The sequence below is a fragment of the Siniperca chuatsi genome, linkage group LG11, assembly GCF_020085105.1.
Source record: "Siniperca chuatsi isolate FFG_IHB_CAS linkage group LG11, ASM2008510v1, whole genome shotgun sequence".
In the NCBI taxonomy this organism is placed as follows: Eukaryota; Metazoa; Chordata; class Actinopteri; order Centrarchiformes; family Sinipercidae; genus Siniperca; species Siniperca chuatsi.
In genome coordinates, this window is record NC_058052.1 from 25,579,994 (window position 1) to 25,605,215 (window position 25,222).

General features: G+C 40.7%; 1 protein-coding gene across 1 annotated transcript in view; it reads right to left on the reverse strand.

Moving 5' to 3' along the window:
- Positions 1-16,178: 16,178 nt before the first annotated feature.
- LOC122884622 overlaps positions 16,179-25,222 on the reverse strand; it is a 62,527-nt gene continuing 53,483 nt past the window's right edge. Inside the window, exon 5 of the mRNA XM_044214748.1 lies at positions 16,179-24,593. Within this exon, the coding sequence (XP_044070683.1) occupies positions 20,008-24,593 (4,586 nt within the window). The 3' untranslated portion in view covers positions 16,179-20,007. The remainder of the gene's footprint in view (positions 24,594-25,222) is intronic.

A 25,222-nucleotide genomic window follows, 5' to 3' on the forward strand; every position in this document is an offset into this window, starting at 1 on the left:
TCGTTGCCCACGTGGGCGTTGAAGTCCCCAGTAGAACAACGGAGTCCCCGGCGGTGCACTGTCTAGTACCCCTCCCAGGGACCCCAAGAAGGCCTGGTACTCTGCACTGCCGTTCGGCCCATAGGCCGCCACAACAGTGAGAGACCTGTCCCCCACCCCGAAGGCGGAGGGACGCGACCCTCTCGTTCACCGGGTAAACTCCAACACGTGACGGCTGAGCTGTGGGGCTATGAGCAGGCCCACACCAGCCCGCCGCCTCTCCCGCAGGCAACGCCAGAGAAATGGAGCGTCCAGCCCCTCTCGAGAGACGGGTTCCAGAGCCCAGGCTGTGCGTGGAGGCGAGGCCGACTATATCTAGCCGGTAACGCTCAACCTCCCGCACAAGCTCAGGCTCCTTCCCCCAGCGAAGTGACATTCCATGTCCCTAGAGCCAGTTTCTGTGTCCGGAGATCTGGTCGCGAAGCCCCTGCCTTCGACTGCCGCCCAGATCTCTCTGCACCGGCCCCTTACGGATCCTCCTGCGGGTGGTGGGTCCACGGGAGGACGGCCCCACGTCGCTCCTTCGGGCTGTGCCCGGCCGGGCCCCGTGGGGAAAGGCCCGGCCACCAGGCGCTCGCCGTCGAGCACCCACCCCAGGCCTGGCTCCAGGGTGGGGCCCCGGTAGCGCCAATCCGGGCGACGTAACTGGCCTTGGTTGACAATTCATAGGGGGCTTCTGAACCGCTCTTAGTCTTTAAATATTGCTGCTTGTCTATAAATGTCTCAGTGGTTTAAAATACATCTGTGACTACATGTCTTTTACCAGTAGTGGAAAAAGTATAGAAATCATTTTACTTAAGTAAAAGTAGTGAAACCACACTAAATACTCAATTGTAAGTACAAGTCCTGCATTCAGATATTCACTTCATTTTGTAAAAGTACAAAATTATTATCAGCAAAATGTCCTTAAAGTATCAGAAGTAAAAGTATTCTTTAGTCAGAATGGGCCCTGTCAGATATATTATTATTTTATTGGGTCGTCATTATTGATGCAATAACATGTAAATAAAACTTTAATGTTATAGCTGGTTGAGGTGAAGCTAATTTTAACTACTTTTATATACTGTTGGGTCGTTACGTCTTTAACAGCTTTATAAACTGATCACATTTTTTGTTTGTAAAATCTTAATCTGAAAAGTAACTTTTGACTGACACAACTGTCGGTACTTTCTCTCTTCTTCATGTAGGTTAACTGAATGACCAGGCCTTATTCAGAGTCAATCTTAGACTTTTACATTATGTGAAAAAGCAGGAGGATCTCTGGTGCTCTGATGTTCTGACCTCAAACGTGCCAACAATTCACAACTAGAGCTCGGTGTCTTTTGACAGTGTGAGATGATAGAGCTGTTTGAAAGTGGTACTCATCTCCAGCAGAGGACAACAACAAAAAAAGTAGTAAGGCCAGGGATGAATGGCCTCAACTAAATCACCACTTACCAGATCTGATAACTAGTATTTATGAAAAGGAACAAGATGAGGATATGGAGTAAAAATAGTTTTTTTTCTTTCGAAATATACTTAAGAGGGAACAGCAGACGATTAGTCAATTAGTTGATTTCAAGCAATCATTCAAGCAATTTTTCAAGCAAAAAGTCAAAATATTCCCCAGTTCCAGCTTCTTAATTGTGAGGATTTCTTGCTTTTCTTTGTCTTATATGACAATAAACTGAACACACTTAGATTTTGGACTGAATCTCTCTCTCTCTAAAATAAAATGAAATTTGAATTGAAATTGAAAATTGAAGATGTCCCCTTGTGCTTTAGGAATCTGTGATGGCTATTTTTCCACAATAGTTGCATTGATCGGCTAACTAATCGGCAGGTTAATCAATAGTAAAAAATACTTGTTAGTTGCAGCCCTAGTGAACAATATGCTGCAGTAAAACTACCCTTACATATTCAGTTTATTCCAAAATGTTACTTAAAGTTGCATTAATCAATTTCTGGGGGCCGAAAAACTTCCAAACAATCTTAAAGACAAACAGCCCTGACATATAATCACTTTATGTTGGTTTGGCGAACATGTTAGCAAACAGCATTTATTTACAAATCCAGCAGACACAGAGCAACATTATCATCCCACTGGAGTCTTATTTCTGGTCTCCACCAACTCCTGATGAAAATATTTGCTGGATGCTCCACTTCCTTCACCAGCGGGTCTCTAACTGTGTCAGTCTGTTGTTTGGTGCTGAGCAGGTAGTGTACAGTGGGTTTATCTGAGCTTGTTTGAGCTGCCTGCTGCTGCTGGAAACGAGGTTGAGCGCTGAGTCCAAACCATACGGGAAACATGCCTTAAAGCGCAAACAATGAGCTAGAACAGGCTAAAAAGTTCAATAGAGCTGCAGATTCTCACTGCGAAGGTCCCCTTTTGACACATTATATAGTTTATTTGATTTGAAGTTGATATAAAAAATATTTTAATATTTAAGAGTATTAGAGCGTGATACTGTGCTTCCCATTATTTGACCTCCTGTTGGCTTACTCTCAGAAAGTGGACACTATTCTTGCTGCTGAAGGTGTGTGACAGTCTGCGTGTGTGTGTGTGTATCTATCTAAAGTGGCCGGCAGTCTTTGTCCCTCAGCACTCAGACTTCCTGATTGCTGTTATTTGGTCAGCCATGGCACCCGCTCGCTGCAATTTACTAGACATAAGAGGTTGTGTGTGTGTGTGTGAAGAAAAGAGAAAGAAGGAGAGGAAGAGTGAGGGGAAAGAGAGGAGAAGAGCGTGGCAATTTGGAGTAAGCACAAGTGTGTGTCTCCAAATGTGTGTGAGTGTGTAGACAGTTCAAGTAGCAATTTGGAGTAAGCAAGTGTGTGCGTGCCTGTGTGTGTTTGTGTGTGTCGACAGCTCCAGCAGCTTTTCGAGGGGCTACTTTGAAGTCTGACCCACTTTGGCTGTTGCTGAGTATAAAGCTATTTATTTAGTTTTGTGTGTGTGTGTGTGTGTGTGTGTGTGTGTGTGTGTGTGTGTGTGTGTGTAAGCTATTTATCTGGCAGTGGACTGGGAGAGTTTTGCTGTGTGTGCTGTTGGACCCCTCAGCATCTGCTGGTGGAGACAGCAGAACTTCTCACGCACCGTTTCCTCCTCCTCCTCTTTCTGTTTCCTCCTTCCATCTTCACCATTTTCTTCTTCCTGCAGCTCCTTCTTCTCCTTGTCACACCGCTCTCCTCTTCTTAATGTAATGTCTTCTCCTCTTCATGCCTCGTAGTACGCTGTACTTCCATCTTCCGTGTGCCATTAACGCTCTCTGATATAATGGTTAGTTGCGGCTCTCAGCTCTGATTAGCTGAATCGTATTAGAAACTGCTGCAAAGTACCAGATAAATCTTTTTTTTTTTTTTTTTCCTTTCCTGCCAGACTTCACCATGAGGTTGGTTGTAACCAGAAACAAACACAGCAGTCCAGACTCGGGTTTAGAAGTTCTGTCATTGATAGAAAAGACAAGTACACGGCCTTAGATTGTTACCCAGTAAAAAATATTACTACCATTCAGAGCTAAAACTGTCTTTTAATGAGCAAATTTAATTTTGTTTTAGTTCTGTACCAGTTTCTTACAACAGTATAATCTCTGTAAAAAAAAAAAAAATAGTGCAAGGTGGGCATTTCTGGACTGCAACTTTTTTTTTTTTTTTTTACTTTTGACTGGTTTATTATATAAAGTGTTTAAACTAACTATAACAATTTAAAAAACACCCGTTAATGAAGTCCAATATTGAGCTTTCAATGGGTATTATTTTTTAAGGATGAGGCTGGCATTATTCTATATTTTTCTCATTTTCAACAAATGCCATTAAAGGACCAAAACCAACGATGTGTTTCTAAATGTTTCCTGACTTCTCTACCCCAAGCTCATTGGTTCCTACTGAAGATTTACATCTAGTTTACAAATCATGGCTGAGCCGTGCAGTTCTTCTAGACTTTACAAATGTTATCGGACCAAATGGATAAAGTTCTTCTTCATTGTTATCGGGGATAAAATTCTGTGTGCGCTCCAAAAAATATATCCACCATTTTATAACCGCTTCTTTCACAATAAGTCTATGGGGAAAACACTTCCCAGGGGCTTGTTACAAATACATAGTTTATTTTTTTAAAGGCTCAGTAATTTCCCAAAACAGCTGGGCACTGTGGTTTTTAGCAATTGTGACTCAAACAGTATATGGGAGCAGGACGGTGTATGTGGGATTGGGTCAATATAAACTACACTGTGTGTGTGTGTGTGTGTGTGTGTGTGTGTGTGTGTGTGTGTGCGTGTTCATGGTAATGAAGGAACATGTCACTCAGTGCAACAGTGTGGCTCATTGATGTGTCTCTGGACAACAGTGGAGCTCTATGGCACAGAGGAATAAGATATATTGACACTATTTTAGTAACAGATTATATTTTTGCATGTTGCTTCATCAGCCTGCTTCATGTGTCTTTTAAATAATCAGGTGCTGATTAGCAGAGAATCCAACAGGTTCACATTCCCCAATACAAATGCACTTCAAAAAGTCAACAATAATAGGCAGTAGCAACTGTAATTCTAACGTACAACATTAGATATAAATATTACATTTCCATTTCCATAAGATAATGAGATGTACTTAATGTCAGAGTACAAAAACTAGCTTTTCCATCTCCAGTACTACAGAGGATGTACTGCCTGTCTTCCTATATTTCGTACTTTTTTATGGTATCTTATAGAAATGTCTGCATTGTGGTTCTACTCATCCTCTGTAGTATTGGAGATGGAATAGCAGATTTTGTTCTCTGACATTAATTGTATCTCATGAGATGATCAAATTTCCATCCATTCTTTTTTTTTTTTTGGTTTTACATTATATACAGACATTTACATTTCTGTATTTTCCTTATGTGTATTTTCTGCAACAATGCTGGTGCTCTGTTTCTATTCCAGTTCCCAGAGATCATTGGTCAGTGCGGCCAATCCTGTGATGTCTCTTTCTTTGGATAATCTGTCGACCACAGAAGTGCTCTTTTCTTTTCTTTGTATGTTCCATCGTGATTGTTATCACGGGTCATGCTGACTTCCCAGGCTTTTTAAAGAAGTGAACTCAAACTCTGAAACACAGCTTAGATGTGTGCACATAAATCACGTAGGGCTACAACTGACATCATTTTCATTTTAATGTCAGAAAATAGGTGATGTCTTCAAATTGTCCAAACCCAAAGATATTCAATTAACCATGATATAAAATCAGAAAAGGCAGCAAATCCTCACATTGGAGAAGATTAAAACAGGTTAATGTTTGGCAAATTGCTTGAAAAATGACTGATGATGATTAATCATTTATCAAAATAGCTGCTGATTAATAGAGCTAATCAATTTATTGACTAATCATTTCAGCTCTAAAATCATGTGAACATTAAATTCCTTCTTCTCAAAAAAGGATTAGGGGGCAACCATATGAACTGGACACACTGTTTTCATGCATTTGCAACAATACAAGTTTAGCTGATGTTTCCAGACAGTCAAACATCCTCGGTTAAAGTTGGACAGATAAATCCTTGGTTGAGGAGGTGTAAGAGACTGGCTTGATGGAGTTTAACCTTTGATTTAAAATTAAAACTTCCCTGACAGTGGAAACCTTCTTGGCATGCGTTGGGATTTAAGTCAGGTCACTAGAGTTGAAGGTAAATACACACTTTGATCCACCAGCTCAGCCTCCACACTCTGACTTTGCACTTTGCAATTTCACTGTCAGACCTCTGACTGTATGTACTGCTGTCTGCTGTACGCTTTTCATGTCGGGGGAAACATTTCTCTCATTTTTCATGCATTCAGTACTTTCACACCCTGCTGCGGTTCCTCACCTGTGTCTATCACTGCTGTTATATTAGTCACAAATAGCAAAACTGACATTTTTATATATATATATAGATTGCAGATTCTAACTTTATAATTTATATTACTGCAGTGCTTTTATTATACTGATGTTAAGAATATTTTATAAAAGCAATAAAAGAAGCAATAAGCCACAGGACAGCTTGCTTTACTCTGATGTTAAATCAGCTAACAGAATTTTAAAAAGACAAACTTTTCTTCTGAAATCACTGTAGCCTCTCATGGCTTATTCTTTAATTTTCTGCTCCTCCGGTCTCCTCGCTCCCTTTTTTTTTTTCTTCCCCCTACATCCCTCCTGCTCAGCTCCTCGGCTCTGTGTTTTCATGTAATTGAGGAGGAGGTGGTGCGCACTTCTCCCCCACAGCCAAGAGTCCAGAGCGCGAAGCCTCTAATCAGTGATGTGACGGTCAACAGCTGACACTTTGCAGCGCTGCACCACAGACTGAAAAGAAGACTGACTTTGTGGACTTGTGTAATGATTGTTTGAGCTCCTGACACCCAGATCACACTAATTTCAGCAAAGCAACAAAACGCAGGAACTGTAAAAATATATCTCTATACCGACCCCACTGTTAATACATCTGCAGTCCCTCTTTTTACTGTTAGTGTGATGAATGCTTGAGGCGATGAAAGCTCGAGAGGCTGAGCTGGAGATGTGAAGCCTCACACCAAGCCGGCTTTTTTATTTATTTAACAAAACAGGCTGTAAGACAGACATGCTCAATAAATGAAACTCTTGTTTCTTATCCCTCTATAATAACTGAAACCTTCCATCAAGCAGTTTAGCTCCAATCACGGTGCGAGCGGTGATCTTCCTTTGGTACATTAACATTTAAATTAACATTTATGCAGTCACAGGTGTGCGTTTATTGGGTGTTTAACAATGGCTTCAGCTCAGCCAATCAGAGCTGAGGACAAGGAGTATCCATTTTATAAGTCATCATTAACATCGCAGACACAGATGTCACACTCACTGATATTTCTGGGGAGCACCATCACAAATCTCTTCCTGACAGTGCAAGATCTCGTCTCAGTATTTAATACTTAAAGGACAGAACTGGAAGTCTGAAATCACCTCCCAATCTTTTTTTGTTGTGGTTGTCTGAAGGGGAAAAGCTGATGAATGAACAGCAGTTAAATGAGAGACAGAGCTCAGCACTGTCATCTGTAAAGCTGTAGCTCGGATGTCACAGTTCAATCACTATGGATTACGGCTTTAAGAGAGACTGTCTGCCAAAATAGCCTCTGTGTGGATTTGTGTGTTTGTGTGTGTGTATCCTGAATGAATTTTCTATGTATACAGAGAAGGTTTTCTGTCGGTGTAGCGCTTTATTGGTTAAACACACAGACCATTAAGTGATTTTTAAGGCTGAAAAGAAATAATTTTAAATGAATATTATTTGCAAAATGCATTTACAGATCAAATTTAATATGTTTCATAGGCTGTGTTTTATTCCACATTGGGTCATTTCACACATAGCTGAAATCCCTGCGCTGCCTGAGAAGCTGAGTTGAGGGCAAAAAAGTCCCTCTACATGTTGTGTGTTAGCTGGCCAGTGAGAAAGATCATTTTTATATGTGACCAACAGACAGGAAGGAAAAGTCTGAAACTGTAGGGTAAAAGAGAAAAACGAGGAGAGGGGGGGGACGGGACTTGAAGACCAGTGAAAGCACAAAAGGAAAGTGAATATTTTTGTGGCCTTTCCAAGATGGAAAAACTCTTAAGATGGACAGTTGACTTTGGAGTGATGCTGAAGTCTTTTTTTTTTGGTTGGAGATTTGGTTGAAGATGGAGGAAGAATTCACTTTCTCTTACAATGCCACACTATAAAATACTCAGTTCCATGTAAAAGCCCTGCACTTTATCTATTATTATACGATTATCAGTAAAATGTAAATGTAAAAAGCTGCAAATTAATGTCATACCTGGTCAAGGTGGAGCTATTTTTATCTACTTTATATCTATTTATCACAGGTTTTTTTAATGTAAAATAATTTTAATCTTCAAACTAACTAGTAACTACTAAAAGTACAATATATCCCACTAAACTGTAGTGAAGTATAAAGTAGCAGAAAATGGAAATACTCAAGTAAAGTAGAGTAAATGTAATTTTCACCACAGCTCAAGGTGCTGCATTTGTGCAGCTTGTTACTGATGAGAAGAAGAAATACGATCCAGGAAGTCCAGTTTAAGTAACCGATGCACGAGTTTTAAGGCTTATCAGATGCCAAAGCACTACAAAGTGGTTTATAATGCTGTAATAAAGTACTTTACTCTCGAAAGTTATCACGGTGATAATCATTTTATCCTCAATCTCAACAAGTACAACAGAACAGTAGAGTAACCACTCATGTTAAAAAGACATTTATCAGGATACATTTCATGCGCTCTTGCACATATTTGACTGGCCAACACAGTTTGCTGCCGGATGATATCGCGTTGTGTTGTGGCAAGAGTTGAGCCATTTTCAACTTTTTTTTAATTTTTTTTGCCTGTCCTCAGCATCAGAACACACTGTTTTAGTCTCTTTGTAATGAGGAGGCTGACATCTGTCTGAACACAGTTTTAGTAACCATGCAGATTAATACTGTCATGAATTCTTACACTGATAGGTGTCCATACAGTTCTTGAACAGTGTCATATCAATTGTTTCTGAGGGGAAAATCAGGTAGATACGTTATTAGTACCCTTGAAGAACTAACGGGGTACACTTACCAATGGACCCTCCTGCACATCTTCTAAATGATAATTCCCACCTTTCCCTTATGGAAAAAACACGCAATGTCTGGCTGGCAGACCTGACTGCAGCTAAGAAGATTATAGTCCCGCGTTGGAAACCTCCTCATGATATTTCAAGTATTCACTGGCTATTTGGACATTTCTTACCTGGAACTATCATCAGCAAGAGTCAACGATGCATGACCAAACAGTTTCAGTGTGGACAAATTTGATACCTAACTTAGAAGATCTTCTATCTTAATAAGGATCTTCTGTCTGTGTAGGTATTACTATCTTGTTGGTTGGTGGGGTGGAGATAGGGATAGCGGTCATCATCCAATCACAAATTGATGCTGTAAAACCTAAAAAATAACTAAGGAAACTACTTAAATGATGTATTTATACAACCTGTATCTTTTTTGTACTCTTGCTTTTGGAACAGCGGTGCTGCATTCCCCAACCCAACAAAAGTGGTGAGGAAAATGCCATCATAACTATAATCTACAAGATCCAGGTTGTTAAAGAAAAAGACAGTCCTTTAAAGGGATGCCATTCAAATAAATATGTCCAAGTTTCACAGCAGCTTCATCTATCAGTTTGCACAAACTAAGTACTCAATGTGGCAGAAACAGTTGTGGTTGCGTTTTAATAAAACTGACAGAAAGCAGCGCAGCGTTTGAGACAAGAAAATCACTGCCAGCACTTAACAACCACAACTGAGAGACTTTGCAAGATGAAAGCAGTGACTGTGTTTGTTTACATTATAAAGTGCTTAAAGTAAAGTCATTTAAGAGATTGACAATCAGCACATTAATGTCACATCAGGTGAAACCTTTCAGACTGATGTTGGAGTTGAAGCTTCACTGAGCCGACATGCAGCTCTCAGCTCAGGCCAGTTCATCCATTCAGCTCCCGAACCGTAATCACTCCACTGCTGCCTCCTCTGCTGCTGCTGGCTGGTGTGATCGCCACCTGTGCTGACAGCGCTGGCAGCAGCTCAGCAACCGCAGCCAGGAAGTGCATCAGCATTTCATCACTGAACTATGATTAAAACACACACTTTTTTACTTTTAGTTCATGGTGTGACAATCTGTGAGATCCTCATTTCACGACTGTGAGACGCCAGCAAAAACAAAGCACCAGTTCCACAAGTAAAACAGTAGACTTGACAGTTGTTGATGTAGTTCTAAATGTTTAAGCTCAACATCTGGAAGGTGATACAATTTATTAACCCAAAGCGCAACTGTTTTCTTTATTCCAGATCCAGATCTGACTCCAGATCCTCTTAAACAGCTCAAAACATACCTAACATTGTTTTATCAGCTTGATACTTCATGACGTTTCCTAATTTTATGAAAATTGCTTATAAATATGATTTTCAAATGATGACGTCTCAGAAGACTGTTACAGAAAATGATGCATTACTTCTGTAAATAAAAAAGATGTAAAACATGATTTAAATACAATTGAATCTTTATATGCCCTTTATCTGTGACATTTTATTTCACACAGCACCACTTCTCTCAAATCCCAAATAAGTCTTTTTGGATTCGGAACAGGGAGTTTGACCTCTCAGGATTCGGACGCAGGTCATTCCAATACAAAGCTCCATCCGACTGGAATAAGCTTCCTCTTTTTCTGAGATCTATTACCTCTTTCTGCTGCTTCACAACGTCTTTATTTTCTCATCTTAACACAACCTGTTTATGCTTTTAAATTTGTGTGTACTTGCACAAATAAACTGAAGACAAGCTTTAATTGCTCTCTATGCTGCTGATGTTATTGATTTATTATCCTGGTCATTGTAGCAAATTTTTCTTGCTGGGGATTAGGGTGATTTATTTCACTCGAAGTAATATCACCCTGTAGGATAACATTTATTTTTTCTTTGACTTTTTGGCAAACAAAATTAATAGTATTTGTTCATGAATAGGCCATATAACATACTTTTATAAAGTATTTCTGATATAAAACATGAAATAATTCCTTATTCTGTGTAATAACAATGCTTTATGGTAATTTCATCAAATGCATCAGAAGTCCAGTTTGTGGCAAAGGCAATACTTCAATACTTCTCTGTATATTGGGTTTTAATAAGGTCCATTAGAAAAGAAAAATGATTAAAGGAAAAACATTGGTTGATTTTGCAATTATTAGTTTTACATATACAGCAGTGGGGTCTGTGGGATCCCAAACAATGAGGAAGTAAGGCCAAAGCAACAAAACACAAGGGTTAAAATATTTTCTCTCATATCTGTTTCATGCTTGTCAAAACGTCAGAGGCTTTTTCAATACATAGGTAGAGTCAGTAAAAAAAACACCCTGCTCGTTTCAGACACTTCCTCAGTCAAATGGGACTGGTCGATCATGGCCCAATCTAGATCCTGCTAGCGATTTCTCTATTTTTAGACCGCAGCTCAATGTCAAATCAGTGAGGCATACAAAACCATAAGACGACCCTGATTATAAGATGATCAATTTCAAACACCTGTTTTTGAAAAAAGACTTTTAACATTTAACATAGTCTTCATACTTGAAGTCTTTCTCTTGTAAAGAAGAAACATGGAGTACTTCCATTAAAGCACAATGTAATCCCACATTTGTGCAGTGTGTCTATCCGCTACACTACATCCTCTCACTCTCTCCTGTCAGGTTCTTGGAAGTGGTCAGCATATTTCTTATTGGATAATATAAATGATTAAAGTCTGTTTCCATGGTAAAAATCTTGAGATACACTTCCAATTTGTGTTTATTCATCAGGACCTGATTTCCTCTGTGGCAGTGAAACAAGCTTAACACGAGCTGTCGGAAACTACTTGAACTGGACTTCTTCTAAACTTTTAGGGCAGGCTAACTCTCTAAAAGACACATTAGAAACGGACTTGAAGAAACTTGCTAGCTTAGCAACATTGGGGCTACAAACAACCCATAATGCAACTCTCTCTCTGTAGGAGCCGGTGTTGGACTGGTACTCTTTCCATTCAAAAAGAGTACCTGGTGTTGTGAATACATTCATGTCTAATCCTCAAATATAATATGACCACCCTTTTTCACATGTAATTTCCAAAAAAAAATGATTTGGGCCATTAAGAAATCCAAATTACCTCTACCTATTTACTGTCTTTAATTTTATTTCAGAATTTATCCTCTGAAGACATCTGATAATGCAATGCTCTGCCTCCAAAATCCTTTTCTCTAAAGGAAATATATCAACTTGCTGAGAAACACCCTGACAGCTGTCTTGCTTGTTTCAGACACTTCCTCAGTCAAATGGGATTGGTCGATCATGGCCAAATCAAGATCCTGCTAGTGATTTCTCTTTTTTTGGACTGCAGCTCAATGTCAAATCAATCGCACTCCCAGAACCTCTGAATTTGAGTCGGAGCCAGACTTTGTGTAATTGGGTTTTAGACTTCTTATGGAGAAGAAAATAGATGGTCAGGGAAGCTCAAAAACACTTGGTTATTGAGCACAGCAGCTGCTCAAGGCTGCTTCCTGCCCCCTCTGTTGTATTTTCCTCACACAAATGGTTGTGTATCCCAGGATGAGTCTGTAAAGTTGTTTAAGCTCACAGAAGATGCCACAGTTGTTGGGCTGATTACAGATGATGAATCACTTTACATAGCGACCGATGGAAGTGCAGTGGAGAGGTATTCAATCCGAAATAACCTTTTGTTTCACCTAAACAAGGCAACAACAAAAAGAAGTGACTCCAGGCGAGAAGTGAGACGCAATCAGTCATCATAAATGAGCAGAAAAATGGAAAGGCTAAAAAACTTTTTAGTTCCTCAGCACTAAAACATTGTCAGCTTTGAAATCGGAGTGCGGTGTTGACAGCGTGGTGAAAAAGGCCCATCAGAGATTCCACTGACTCAGACGACTACAAGATGTTTGATTCGTCTCTGGCAGCCATGACCCATTTCTGCACAGTAGCAGGAGTGATCAAAAATGTTAGAACAAATGTTATTGCTTTCCGTTGCTTCCCTGCGGTTTTGGGCTTTCTGAGTCTTGACTTCCTGCGAGAGGAAATGTTCGCCCATCCTGCACAGCCATTACCAACCATCCAGTGTGTGTGCAGGCAGAGTAATGCCTCAAGGATAATACAGATCCACCACTTCCCTGAAGTTAATGTAGTAATACCACAATGGAATCACACTACATTATAAATAAGTCCTGCATTGACATTTTTACTTGGTAAAAGTGTGCAAATATTTGCAGTAAAATGTACTTTAGTATCAGAATTAAAAGTGCTCATTTGGAAAATCGCTTAATGTCAAATCCTGAAAATTGGAGAAAATGTATTAATGAAGCATGAAAATCTGACCCAACCAAAGAGGATTTACATGCTCCTTTACTGGCAGAGAAAATTCTCTAAAACTCTTTAGACAATGTCTAAAAGTCATTGTCATCTGGCTGAAGGAAGGCCGAAGGCAGAATTCATTACAAAGTTGGTCATTTTTACTTGACTTGTAGTGGAGGAAGAAAAAGTAAAATAGATATTCCCAAGTTTCCCCCAGAAAGACCTCAAAATTGAGTACAGTATTTGAGTAAATGTACCTTCCACCACCCAGCCTCTCTGTGTTTTGTAAACCTTACCACACATACCCATCTGAGGACTCTGAAAAGCTTTAAATCCAAGACACGATCATGAAGTTGTTCTTTTCCTGAAACCATTCAGCCCTTCAGCCCAGCAAAGCAAAAGACATAAATAAAAAAATCTAAACTAGCTTTCTGTCTTTTACTTTTATCCCTAAATGTATCCTCTGAATTACATCTTGCTGTCATCGACTGCCCCAAATCCCTTACTCCAGAGGAAATACATGAACCCGAGGAAGCAGGCTAAGGTCCTATAAAATGCTGTTTCACTGCGATGATTGTCTGTGAAGATGTTTAAACATTATTTAACATGTGTTATTTAGTGTCTGCACTTTAATTTCTCAGCTGTTGTGTCTGATTACATTATGCAACGTGTTTAACAGGCAGAACAGGATAAAATGCTCCAGTTGATGATTTAACAAATATAGTCAGTTGATAGCGATTAAATAAAGGTCAATAATAAAGCAAAATGTTTATTTCTTTTTCTTTGGAAAAGAGCTAACAGTAATTTTCACGGACTGCATGAGCTATCATGGTGGACTGAAATGAAGATTTGCACTTGAAATTCTTCTTATGATGTCCTAATATTCTTGACCTCTTGATCTTTAGAAGAATGCAGACATTTTGCACATGCATTGGCCTCCAAGGGACTGAACAGCATTGTTTCTAACGTGCCATTGTATAAATCACAATGACATCATTAGTAAATTCCTATGGAGACTTGAGACTTGGACTTGAGTCGTACTAAACTTGACTCCCTAAAGACTTGACTTGATTTGAGACTTGAAAGCAAAAATCATGCACACTGAATATTACATTTTTAGACCTATTTGTTTAAAGGACATTGTCTCACATTTATTGAAAACACTATTAACACAGCTTTGAAATGAAAATGCTAAAATGTAATTTTTTAAGATCAACATCTGGAAAGCATCTTGACTTGCAGTTTGCTTATGAAAACTCGAAACTTAACATAAGACTTGTTTTGACGAAGCTTGAATCTTGACTTGGACTTGTCTCATTTGACTTCAGCTTAACTGAGACTTGCCCCAAAAGACAGCAGCTTCAAACTTTCATCCGGCGCTGTTAGCAGGCGTTCAGGTAGAAAACAGCTGTGCGTTAAAACAAAGAGCTGCGTTGCTCAGGGCAGTTTGTTCCAGGTATCGTGCGAAGACGAAATGCTGTAAGAAGTCCAGTTTGAGTAACTGATCCATGAGTTTGAAGGCTTATCAGACGCCACAACACTGCTCTAATTTTATACTTTGCTGCGACAATCGTGGTTGTAAATAGTGGAAACACAGCGATCATGCTAGAAAGTAATCTACCAGGAATGCGTGCTTGCGCTTATTTGATTGGCCAACACAGCGCCTTGCTGGATGACCTCACATTAGTTGAGCCAGGTTCTTTTTTACCAGACAAACCTGCGCTTTTTTGGCCGGAGCCCTCTGCATCGGCACTCCCATCGAGCAAATGCGGCAGTCCCATTCAAATGAATGAGGCGGCTGTGTTTTTTCACACAGTGTTGTCTGTCTGAAAACGGCCTTAAAAGTAAAACAAAAACCGCTTTAGTGACCAAATCTAAAGATAGCTGTTGTTGCAGATGTCAACTCTGTGATAACACACACAGAAGAGAAGTAGCTTTTCAGAGTTAAACAAATGAGGACTCAGTTAAATAATATGTTTAAATACAATGCTTTACATGGGGTTCACATTGAACTGTCATCTGGAAGTATTGTGCCTGCTCACACAACAAGAGCAGAAGGACTGTGTACACAAGACAACAAAATAAAACCAAGGGAGCATGAAAATCTGGTTTCAATGCTGAAAAATAAGCATTAAAAGTTATCTTTCTTGACAAATCTGTCTTTCTGTATCTCTCTATTGTAACATGTTTTGCTTCTGCCATCTCCTAGTTAAGTATTCTTACAAGGTATTTCTCCTTCTGTCTACCTTTGAGCTCCTCTGACACATAAATCATTTTAAAGTTATTTTTTAATGAAAATATCATACATTTTTCAACATTTTTGTTTCTCATTTAGCCCAAAGAGAGAGACGGAAGCCACAATGGCTCATTAATGGACTTGTTTCTGAAGAGCTTTGTCTCTTTGCTGCAGATAAAGTACACAATAAGCCACCACTGAGGTTTTCTTAACATGTTTCTGAGTAGTTTCTGTGGTTGAAGCGAGGGAAGCAGACCATAATGTACTGCCACTGATGCAATGCGGAGTCTATTAACTCATTCACCATAAAGTGTCTGCCTGAGTCGAGACATCCATCAACCTTTCTGGAAAGTGTGCGGAGAGAAAAAAAGAATCACTAAGGCCGTAAGAAGAGAAAAGAGTTCAGGGCTGAAAAATCACACACGCACTTTTCTAAAAATAATTCCATACAGTAAAGTTTTAATGTCAGAAGGTTTCTTGTTGGTTTTTAAAGGTCACCGTAGCAAATTACTGAGAACCGTCGATTCGGTAATAAAGCAAACAGGACTTGTCACACTCATTGCGTTTTTCTTTCATATCCCAAACACACACACAGGCACAGACGGATGGAAATATGTACACATGTAAGACACACACACACACACAGCCCCAGGTGTTGAACATGTTGAGTTTTAACGCTATTTTAGCCATTGAACATGGTCCCAGCTGGAGAGAGACACACACACACACACACACACACACACACACAGGTCTCAGTCCCAAAGCATCTGGTCAACCGAGGGAGTGTGTGTGAGTTCACTGGCATCTTTTTATAATCCTTTTTTTCAGTTTGTGATTAAAATATTCTCCGTTTTTTTTTTTTGTTGTCTTTTTGCCGTTTCTTTCTTTATTATTTCACACACGGGGGAATTACAAGAATGTGGCAGTAAAAGGTATCGATTCACGGATTCGTCTGCTGATAATGGACTTTTTATGAAATCAAAACATTTTCAGGTCCCATTTTAAAAGACAAACAATGACAACAAGACAGTGATATCAAGTCTACTGATTTATTTTCATTTTCAGAGTAATTCATTTTTCTCGATGGATTCACTAGATCTATAATATTAGCAGGGATAATATCTGTGGATATGAGTCTGCTGAAATTATATTACACAAAAGATTTAGCCAAATATTAGTTTATCAGGATCTCAAGACATTTCTTTGACAAAACCGGGAAAAACTGCTTTCTGAAGGAACTTAAACAAGACTTTTTAAATGCATTCATTGATTACCAGCACTTTAAAGAACATATGTACAACAGCTTAACAGGACAGATTAGGTGGGGGTGAAGTTCATTTACTAGCTAAAATAGCATCAGAGTACATGATACAAAAACTGTGCCTCATTCAACTGAGGTTTCTCTACAAAAATACATCTAATAACAGCTTTTCTTCTCTAATTTACACAGTTTTATCACAATAATAAATAAAACCTACATTCATAGAGAACATAAGGTTTCAATCCCCTTCTGGTACAGAGCTACAGGGAGAAAACATGTTGCTGTATGAGTGCTGTCACACCAGCTATATATGTGTGTGTGTGTGTGTATATATATATTAAAATATAATATACTGGCTTTTTGTTGCACTCAGAGCTGCAAGGAGAAGTCAGTGAGTTTATAGTAGTATAGTTTATTAGTAGTGAATCATGTCGCATACCTCTGTTCATACACACCTCCGGTATGTCACCCTGGGCTCCATAGTGTCACCATGGTGACATGCCCAAAATAGTGGAGATCATCTGGTGAGGTATCAACAGTTACCTACTGACGACCTCAGGGAAAGAAAGCAGAGTGTGCAGGGCGGCAACTGAAAACTATAATGCTCAAACAGTGTGTGTCCAGGCTTCTGGGATCAATACGACCAAAATATTTTACAGTGCTTGCCTGAAAATCTTAGTGAGAAAAAGGATTGTGATCCACCCACAAAATCTGCTTCTTGTAGTCCAATTTTCATGCATATTTTTATATATATACTTTTTGTTTGTCATTGCTGTCTGCACCAGAATAATCTGTAGTCGCTAAGATGGATAGGCACTTCCAGTTATGCCCCCAAAGCCATCGCAGACAGATGTTCAAGTTCAGAAAAAACGTCTGAGGAAAAACAATGTGTTACTAAGTGTGGGAGTTGCTCTGCACTTCTCTCGTTAGTCCTGCCATTCACACCTCTGAAAGTTTGAGGGTCATGCTGTCAGGAGCGTCTTTCTGGCAGTCACATTTTGTTAATTGTGAGGTATTTCTGCTACACTGAATGAAACAAAGTGTAAAGACTCAAAAGAGGAATATTTGAACAACGAAGGGCGGATCCACACTTATTCACATGGCTTTGTCCTAACCCTTAGCTTTAAAGGAAAAATCCACCCTGAGGGGCTGCTCAGATAGAAAAGTGCTGTTAGGAAGGAACACTTTGAACTTCTGCATACGAATGAAAGAATGATTTCGTGAAGTGTTGAGATGCTTCAGTTATTTTGTCCAAAAACAGTGTGGAAAATCACCCGTCCAACTGCAACAAGCAACCAATGAATGACAACAGGGGGACAGGGGGAGGGAACTTTAATCAAAAAATGGTTGTTTTGACACGGCCCTATTGAAGCTGGGTGTGTCACACGGCGTGCTGAAAGACTCTGTGTGTGTTTTGGTCTTTGTTTCCTTGGACGAGTCAATAAATGTAAAGTTATCCATCACATTGGGATATTTTTGGTGCAGCTGCAACAGAGTGAGATGCCAGAAAATGAACAGTCTAAAACGTCAAGAGTAAAGGTCAGACACTGGAGTCAGATGCTCAAAATCAAAGAGCAAAGGCTTATTTCTAAACTTAACATTTTGCTCTGACGTTCTACAGTCACACAGGGAGAAATACACTGCAGAAGAGGCTGAGATACAATTTCTACACTAATGACAGCACCAGTAGGCCTGTCTGCAGCAATAAGACTGCTGTATCCCATTTCCATACTACAAACTAATAGTATACAGTATGTACTCTGTAGTAATTTTCATAGTGTGCTGTTTTTGCAGGCAGTATACAACAAATCAATGTAGTTTTTCTATTTTGTGCTAAGACAAAATTACCCAACACATGCTGCATTGGATGTCAGTCAAACAGAGACTCTAAAATGCCACTGCCAATTAAACTTCACAAAGAGGAAACATAATGTTTTTCCAAAGATTTCATACTTGTTTTTTTCTTATTATTCTGAGGTGTTCCTGAAGCCATTTTTTTTACTATTATTTATTAATTGATTTATTCCAGCTGTGAGCAGCTTCTCAATTTCCTTTTGCAGTCCATCAGTTATGTTGTCCATCAACAATACAAGAATGTCACCAACATTTCAGCCAACATGATGCCAGAATAAACAGCAGGGTTTTCCCTTCCATTACTTTATTGCCTTTTTAAGGAATGAATGCCTCTACAGCCTGTGCCAAATGTTTAACATTTATTTAACAGAGCCAGAGAGTCCATTTTATTCATGTTTTTATTTAGGATGTTTTAATATTTTTTTCACATTCCAATTCCAACGTTTTTTTTTTGAAGAATTTTAAGTTAATTAAAAGGGTGTACTTGCATTATTATGCTTATCATTATATCAGTGGCATAAAATGGTCTTAAAATGACAATGTCATTTATCACAATTATTTCTATCATCCAACAAAAGTAGTTATTGTGACAGGCCTAATGGTTAGCCTTGTAGTCGATCCATCCATCAGCTATACTTGCTTATCCTGTGCAGGGTCATGGGGAGAGTTTACACGCTGGACATGGCACCCATTTATCACAAGCCCTGTAGCCACACCGGTTAAATGAAAAATAAGCCCAAATTAGTTTTTTACCATGTTACATATGCGTAGTGGTTCATGAAGTGAAGTAAGCTCAATTGATTTCATTAGTGTGTATATCAGATTTTATTCAGCTGTAACTTATGGTGATGGAGGAGTTGGCTACCTTAGCTTAGTAGTTCTGTAGTTCTTTTAGCTTTCAGCCAACATTTCTGACTCGAATTTTCAACAAGGAGGCCAACGTGTTTTTCTCACTCGGCCGCTTGTAATTATGTCTGTGTGGTATACACATATGTTGTTGCTGAATGCAAACAAAATGATTGTTGTTTATATTTCTTAAAATTATCAGGCACTCAAATTTTACTACTCTCTTAAAGTAGCAGATATATTCATTTTAATATTAATTTTGACAGGATCATGTTTCAAACTTTTAAGACTGATGGAAGAAACCCTATGTTGGGAAAATAGACTTCCTGAGCAAAGCAAAACAGAGGCTAGCTTAAAAAGTAATGAAGGTCATCAGCTCCTAATAACCTCGAGCTGAGTTCAACAAGTTCACATCTCTTATGAAAGTCATTTAGGGAAGTGGAAGCTGTCAGGGGAAAAAATGTACAATTTCAACAAGAAAAAAAAATCTTGAATTTATTATCACCGACTTGAATATATCTGAGCATGTACAATGATGGATTTGTCCTTTAAAGTCACAAACCATAGTTTAACATTTCCAACATGCTTTAAATGCAAAACAGGAGCATCAACTGATTTCTGCCGAGGGAAACAAGCCCAGCTGTGTATCCCCACCATGATTCCGCTGGCTGCACACCTGAGGCTCATTTTGAGCAGGATTGCGACTGATGAAGATAATTAGCCATCGTTTTTTCAGATGTGGGAATCAGTGCTTGGAGTGTATGGACGGGGTGATAAAGCTGCCAGAGGTTTGGCTTTAAGAAAGATCGGGTTTTGTTTTTCTACTTAAATCTTTCTGAAATTTTATCCATCGCCTTTCATTCTTGCTTCGAGTATGCAGGTGAGAACACATGAAAACTGCTTTCACCTGAAAACCTTTTCTTTGGAAAATGGGAAAATGTACCTTTCATGAGTCTTTGTCTTTGCTTTTACATTTTTTAGAACAACATCTGTAAGGGCAAGACTGCAGGATGGGGCGGGGGATACAGAGACGGGTGGTGACTCTGCAAGGGGTGAAACGCCGTTGCTAGGGAATAAGGGCCGGGGGCATCCAGGAGAGGGATGGGGGATGAGGCGTAGAAAGGGGGGAGGTGGTGGTGGTGGTGGAGGAGCAGGAGGTGGATTAAGAGTGAGAGGAGAGAGATGTGGGGAGAAAGAGGGGAGGAGATGAGGGTATGCGTGGACAGGACGGTGCGACGGAGGCGGGAGGAGGGAGAGGTGATGCTGGATGATGGTGTGATGGAAGGAGAAAGAGGAAGAAGAGGAGAGGGAAGGCTGGAGGAGGAGAGGAGCATGGAGGGGGATGCAATGTGGAGGGAGGGCATGAGGAAAACAAGGCCTCTTCTCTGGGTAGAGATGTTCAAAGTCTATAGCCTTCCTTCTCTCCCTGTCCTCCTGTTCCTTCTCCTTTCTCCTCACCCACTCCTTCTCCCACTCTTCTTGCTTCTCCTTTACCTTTTTCCTTTCCATCTGTTTCTCCTCTTCCTCCTCCTTTCTCTCCTTCTCAACATGTCTTTCCTCCTCTCTCTGCTCCATTTGTACGCTCATGAGTGCAACAGCTTCTGTTGCATTTCTGGCACTCTTATTAACAACATCAGCACAGTGATTACAATCAGTAACATGATTACTGTTCAAATAATCACAATGGCCACTGTCAATATCATCATAGCCATTTCCGCCGCTTTGATCAATACCACTGCAGGTTTTGTAATCAATAGCTGAATCAGAGAGGTTGCTTTTGTGTTGAGTATGACACTGCAGTTGGGTTTTATCTTCCTCAGTGTGGCCACTTTTGTTATTTGTATGGTTATAATTGCAATTGTAATAACATGTGACATTGGTTTTACAGTTAAAGCAATCATCACACTTGTCTGTAATATTACAGGAACGGCTCTGAGCTGTCGTTTTCCCACAATGATCTGTTGTTTTGTCAGCATTGTTACTGGAATCAATGGACATTTTGTCATTCTTTGTTTGCTTGTTTTTGCATTGACAGTGGCCAGTATGTGTATCATTAGTGCTACAGGTAAAGAAGTCTTTCGAAAGTAAATCCACAGGTGTGCCCATGGTGTTACAGGTAGGTTTGTCACTCCTGTTAGCTGAGTGAAGTTTTTCGAAATGATCAGGAGAAAGATCCTTGTCTTTGTCGCTGTTGAAATTCGTCTCACTACCGTTACAGCTCAGATTGTGCTTTTTATTGCACTGGCTGTGGTCACCTGGTGTGTTACAGGTGTGACAGTCACTGAAAGGTTTCTCAGTCCAGCACTTCATCTTTTCCTCGCCTCCAGAGGGATTAGAGATAAATTGACTGTAGTCATCGGAATTGCAGTTGCCACCTTTAGTGTCATCACAGCGGCAGCAGTTATTCAGTTTGTCAGTACTGTTACAACTGAATGTTCCCTCACTATTATGTGATTTATGACACAGACAGTGTTTTGTCCTGCAAAGAAAGTGGCAGTTAGTGTTTTTCTCAGTCTTATTGCCCTCTGGACCGTACTCAGTGGTGTTGCACCTCAGGCAGTTGTCCAAAAGTGTCTCATTGCTGTTGAGTTTAAGTGCCTTTGTGGGGTCCTGCATACAAGAGGCCTCATCTACGCCGAGGTCAGTGGTCAACCCAACACAAGCTCTTTCCTGTCTCTGCCCACAAGTCCTCAAGACACAGACAACTCTCCTCCCTTGTCTCCTTCCTCTTTTCCGTTTCTTCCTCGGTGTTTCCCCAGCCTCCGGCAATTCCCGTTTCCTCTGGCCGGCTGTTACTGCGCTCTTCGACATCACTTCCTCTAAAATTGCATTGCCAGGGAGTGTCATGTCTGCGCAGGCTGATCTAATTCTTGGTTGTGTTTCTGTCTGTTGTGCAGAGCAGCGTGGGGCCGGGCCAAACTCCGGATTGCTGTGTCCTGCAGGTATTGTTTGTCTTTGACTACATGCTGTTTCTCTAAAGGGAGAAGGGACAAGGCTAATCGCTGGATCACATGCTGTTTCCCTGTGAGGTGTAGGAACAAGACAAATTTCTGACTCGCGTGCTGCGCCACTAATCACTAGGTTACACACCTTTTCTTTAGCATCCTGAACAGCTCTTATCTCCGTCTTCCTCAGATTCCTTTGCTCCTCATCTCTCTGCCCGTCCTCCTTCCCTGCTTGTGTATTTTTGTGCATCTCCCCCGTCTCTAAGTCATTCTGAGCAGGGTCGGGCATAATTGCAGGACAGCATGGCATCTCTATAACACACGTAGGGACAGGGCTAATCACTGAGTTACATGCTGCACCCCTGCAGAGGAGCTTTCTGAGCCCCTGGCCCCACCCGGAGGCTGATTGCTGGGATTGATGCTGGCTGGCCTCCCTTTTCACCTGCAGACACAGCTGGTTACACCGATTACAGCGATTCACGGGAAGATTACTTAATAGCTCTCCTCTCTTCTCGTCATTTCTACCTGCCCTCTCTAGCTCTGTCTGATCTCCTCTTATCCTTCTCTCCTCTGCCCTCATCCTCTTTTCTCTCCCTCCTACCAGCCGATGCGCTGCAAGATTACTTAATAGCCCTTTTTCTCTCCTCTCCTCTTTTTTGGTGCCCTCTCTTTTCAACCTCTCTTCTCCTCTCCCTTCAAACATCTGATTCTCAGAAAGACTACTTATTATCCTTCTTCCCCTTTCTGGGTCTTTTCTATCTGTCTCTTCTCCTCTTTTCCTCCTTCCCCTCTTTCTCATTCCTCTCCTCATCCCTCCCCTCCTCTTCCTCCTCCTCCTTCTCCCTGTTTTTTGAAGGCCTAGCGTCTGTGTAAGGTGGCATTCTGTGGAAACGGGAACAAATTTTAAAGCGCTTTCATCACGGCAGTCACAGCGGTCCGGAACTGCGTTGCCGCCGCTACAATGAGCTACAAGTTCCATAGGATTTCCTGCCTGTCCTCCTTCATCCTCTTCTTCTCTTTCATCTATCTTCACCTCCCTTCCTCCCTCCATAACTTCCTGCCTCTGTTGGCAGTTGGGTTGTTTGATCACAGACGGCTTTATTCTCTCCCTCCCTTCTTCCAGCCCTCCCTTCTTTTCCTCACCCCCTTCCTTGGCCCTGTTATGTGCTCTGAAGTCGTACAGTAGCGGGTTGATGCCGTAGGAGATGGAGGGCGATGTCTTGGTGTAGCTGACCATCTCCGACGGCCAGAGAAGAACCCTGCCACCATCTCGACTCAGGACACGACAAAACGGCTCTTTGGGACGACTTGGAGGCAAAGAAGTTGATTCTTTAGCCCAGTTTGATGGAGAAGACTTTGACTCTTTGGGATGTATTTGGATTGAAGACTCTTTGGTCTCATTTAAAACACCAGAAATTGATTTTTGAGGCTGATCTTTCAATTCTTGGGTAGGGTTTAATTTTGTCAGATTGTCCACATTGTCATGGGTTTCAGCCTCGCTGCCTCTGCATACTGAACCTTTAGCGACAACTGTGCTCACACTGCCAGAAATCTGTCCTGGTATCCCACTGTTTAAATAAAGATGAGCTCCAGTCCCACTTTCATTGCCCACTTGGGCTCCAGTCCCATTGTCATTGTATAAGGAGAGCTGGGCTTCATTCCCACTGATAACAGAGTCCTCAACTCTGATCACATTGCGATTACATAAAGAAACCTGGGCTCCTGTCCCAGAGAGTCCTCCATTTCCCCCCTCAGTAGACATATTGGCTCCAGCCTCAGAGTGCTGAATTGCAGTTTTACTGTCCACACTGTACTGGTTTCCAGTGTCCCAGTGATCCACACCTTCATTGTCCACGTCTGCAGATACTGGAGATTTGAGCTGCTGATCTGTGACTTTCTCCCCCAGATCTTTGGCTCTTTCTTGTGTGGTCACACCTTCTTGCTTCCCTGACAAGCCAGAGCCTCGTCCAGCTTGGATGAAGACGGCAGCTGATTGGTGGAGGAGGACACAGTTCCTTTTGGGCAGTGAGAAGGACACAGGGCGGACTCTGCTGGGCACGGACTGGACGTCTGAGGCTCCAACTGTTCCACACACTGCTCTGCTACTGTTGATGCTGATGTCGGTCATGTTAGTAGCGGTGGTGGCGGTGGAGATTTTCTTACTGAAACTGGTCATGGTGGTTTTGTTGAAAACGGAGCCATTAGTGGTGGTGTTACTGGCAGTTGTTGGGATGTTATTGGGAGTAATGGGATTGCTTAAATAATGATGAACCCAAGGGATCTTGTTAAAGTGGCTGGTTTTGGTGGAAGAGTTGATATTTGTGTTGCTCATCATGTTGTTAGTGGTGGTACTGGACGTAAGGGCAGCTGCTGTCAGGTCATTGTAGTCCATTTGGGTCTTGTTGAGGATGCAGGATTCAGCAGCCGTAGTTGTAGTGTTGTTGGAATCCATTTGGCCGTACGCCCATTGTGTGTTGCTCAGAAATCTGGTTTCTAGTGCAGGGTCCAGGGGAAGGAAGGGCTGGATCAGCTGGGTTTGAGGCTCTAGGTGGAGGGGAGAGTAGAAAGGATTACAACATCTGTCACTGGTTACATTTACATGCAAAACATAACAGGATTATCTGCCTAACGAAAGGAGTATAAAGGGATATATGTAGAAGAATAGCATTAATTTTATAAGACTCCCCATACAGTAAGCTCCTTATGCATTTATTCAGCATGTTGGCTCTTCACCATTACTCTTTTGTTGCTTTTAACACATCTGAGTGTGATTTATGGATGTAGGATGGATTTAAGAAAAAACATAAGCACAGACTGGAATGTGTGGCTTGCTTAGAAATGGGAAAAAATTTAAATTAAGGGTTTTATTATAACATGTAATATCCATTTTCGTATATCTATTTTGGAGCACAACATGCTGCCAGACATTCATCTGTCTATACATCAGTGTGGCAGAAGATTCAGACCATTATTTCTTGAGGGAATGTTTTAAGATGACTCATAACTTTAAAAGTAATCCATAATGTGCCTTCCTCTCACACAAGAAACCCCTTTTTGTTAAATGAGCTGAGTTTTAGCATAGAAGCCTTCAAATGAATTATTACTCTTCCAGTGCAAAATGTGAAAATACATTTAACACTCGGAGAGGGTCGACTTTAAATGCAGTTGTTGAA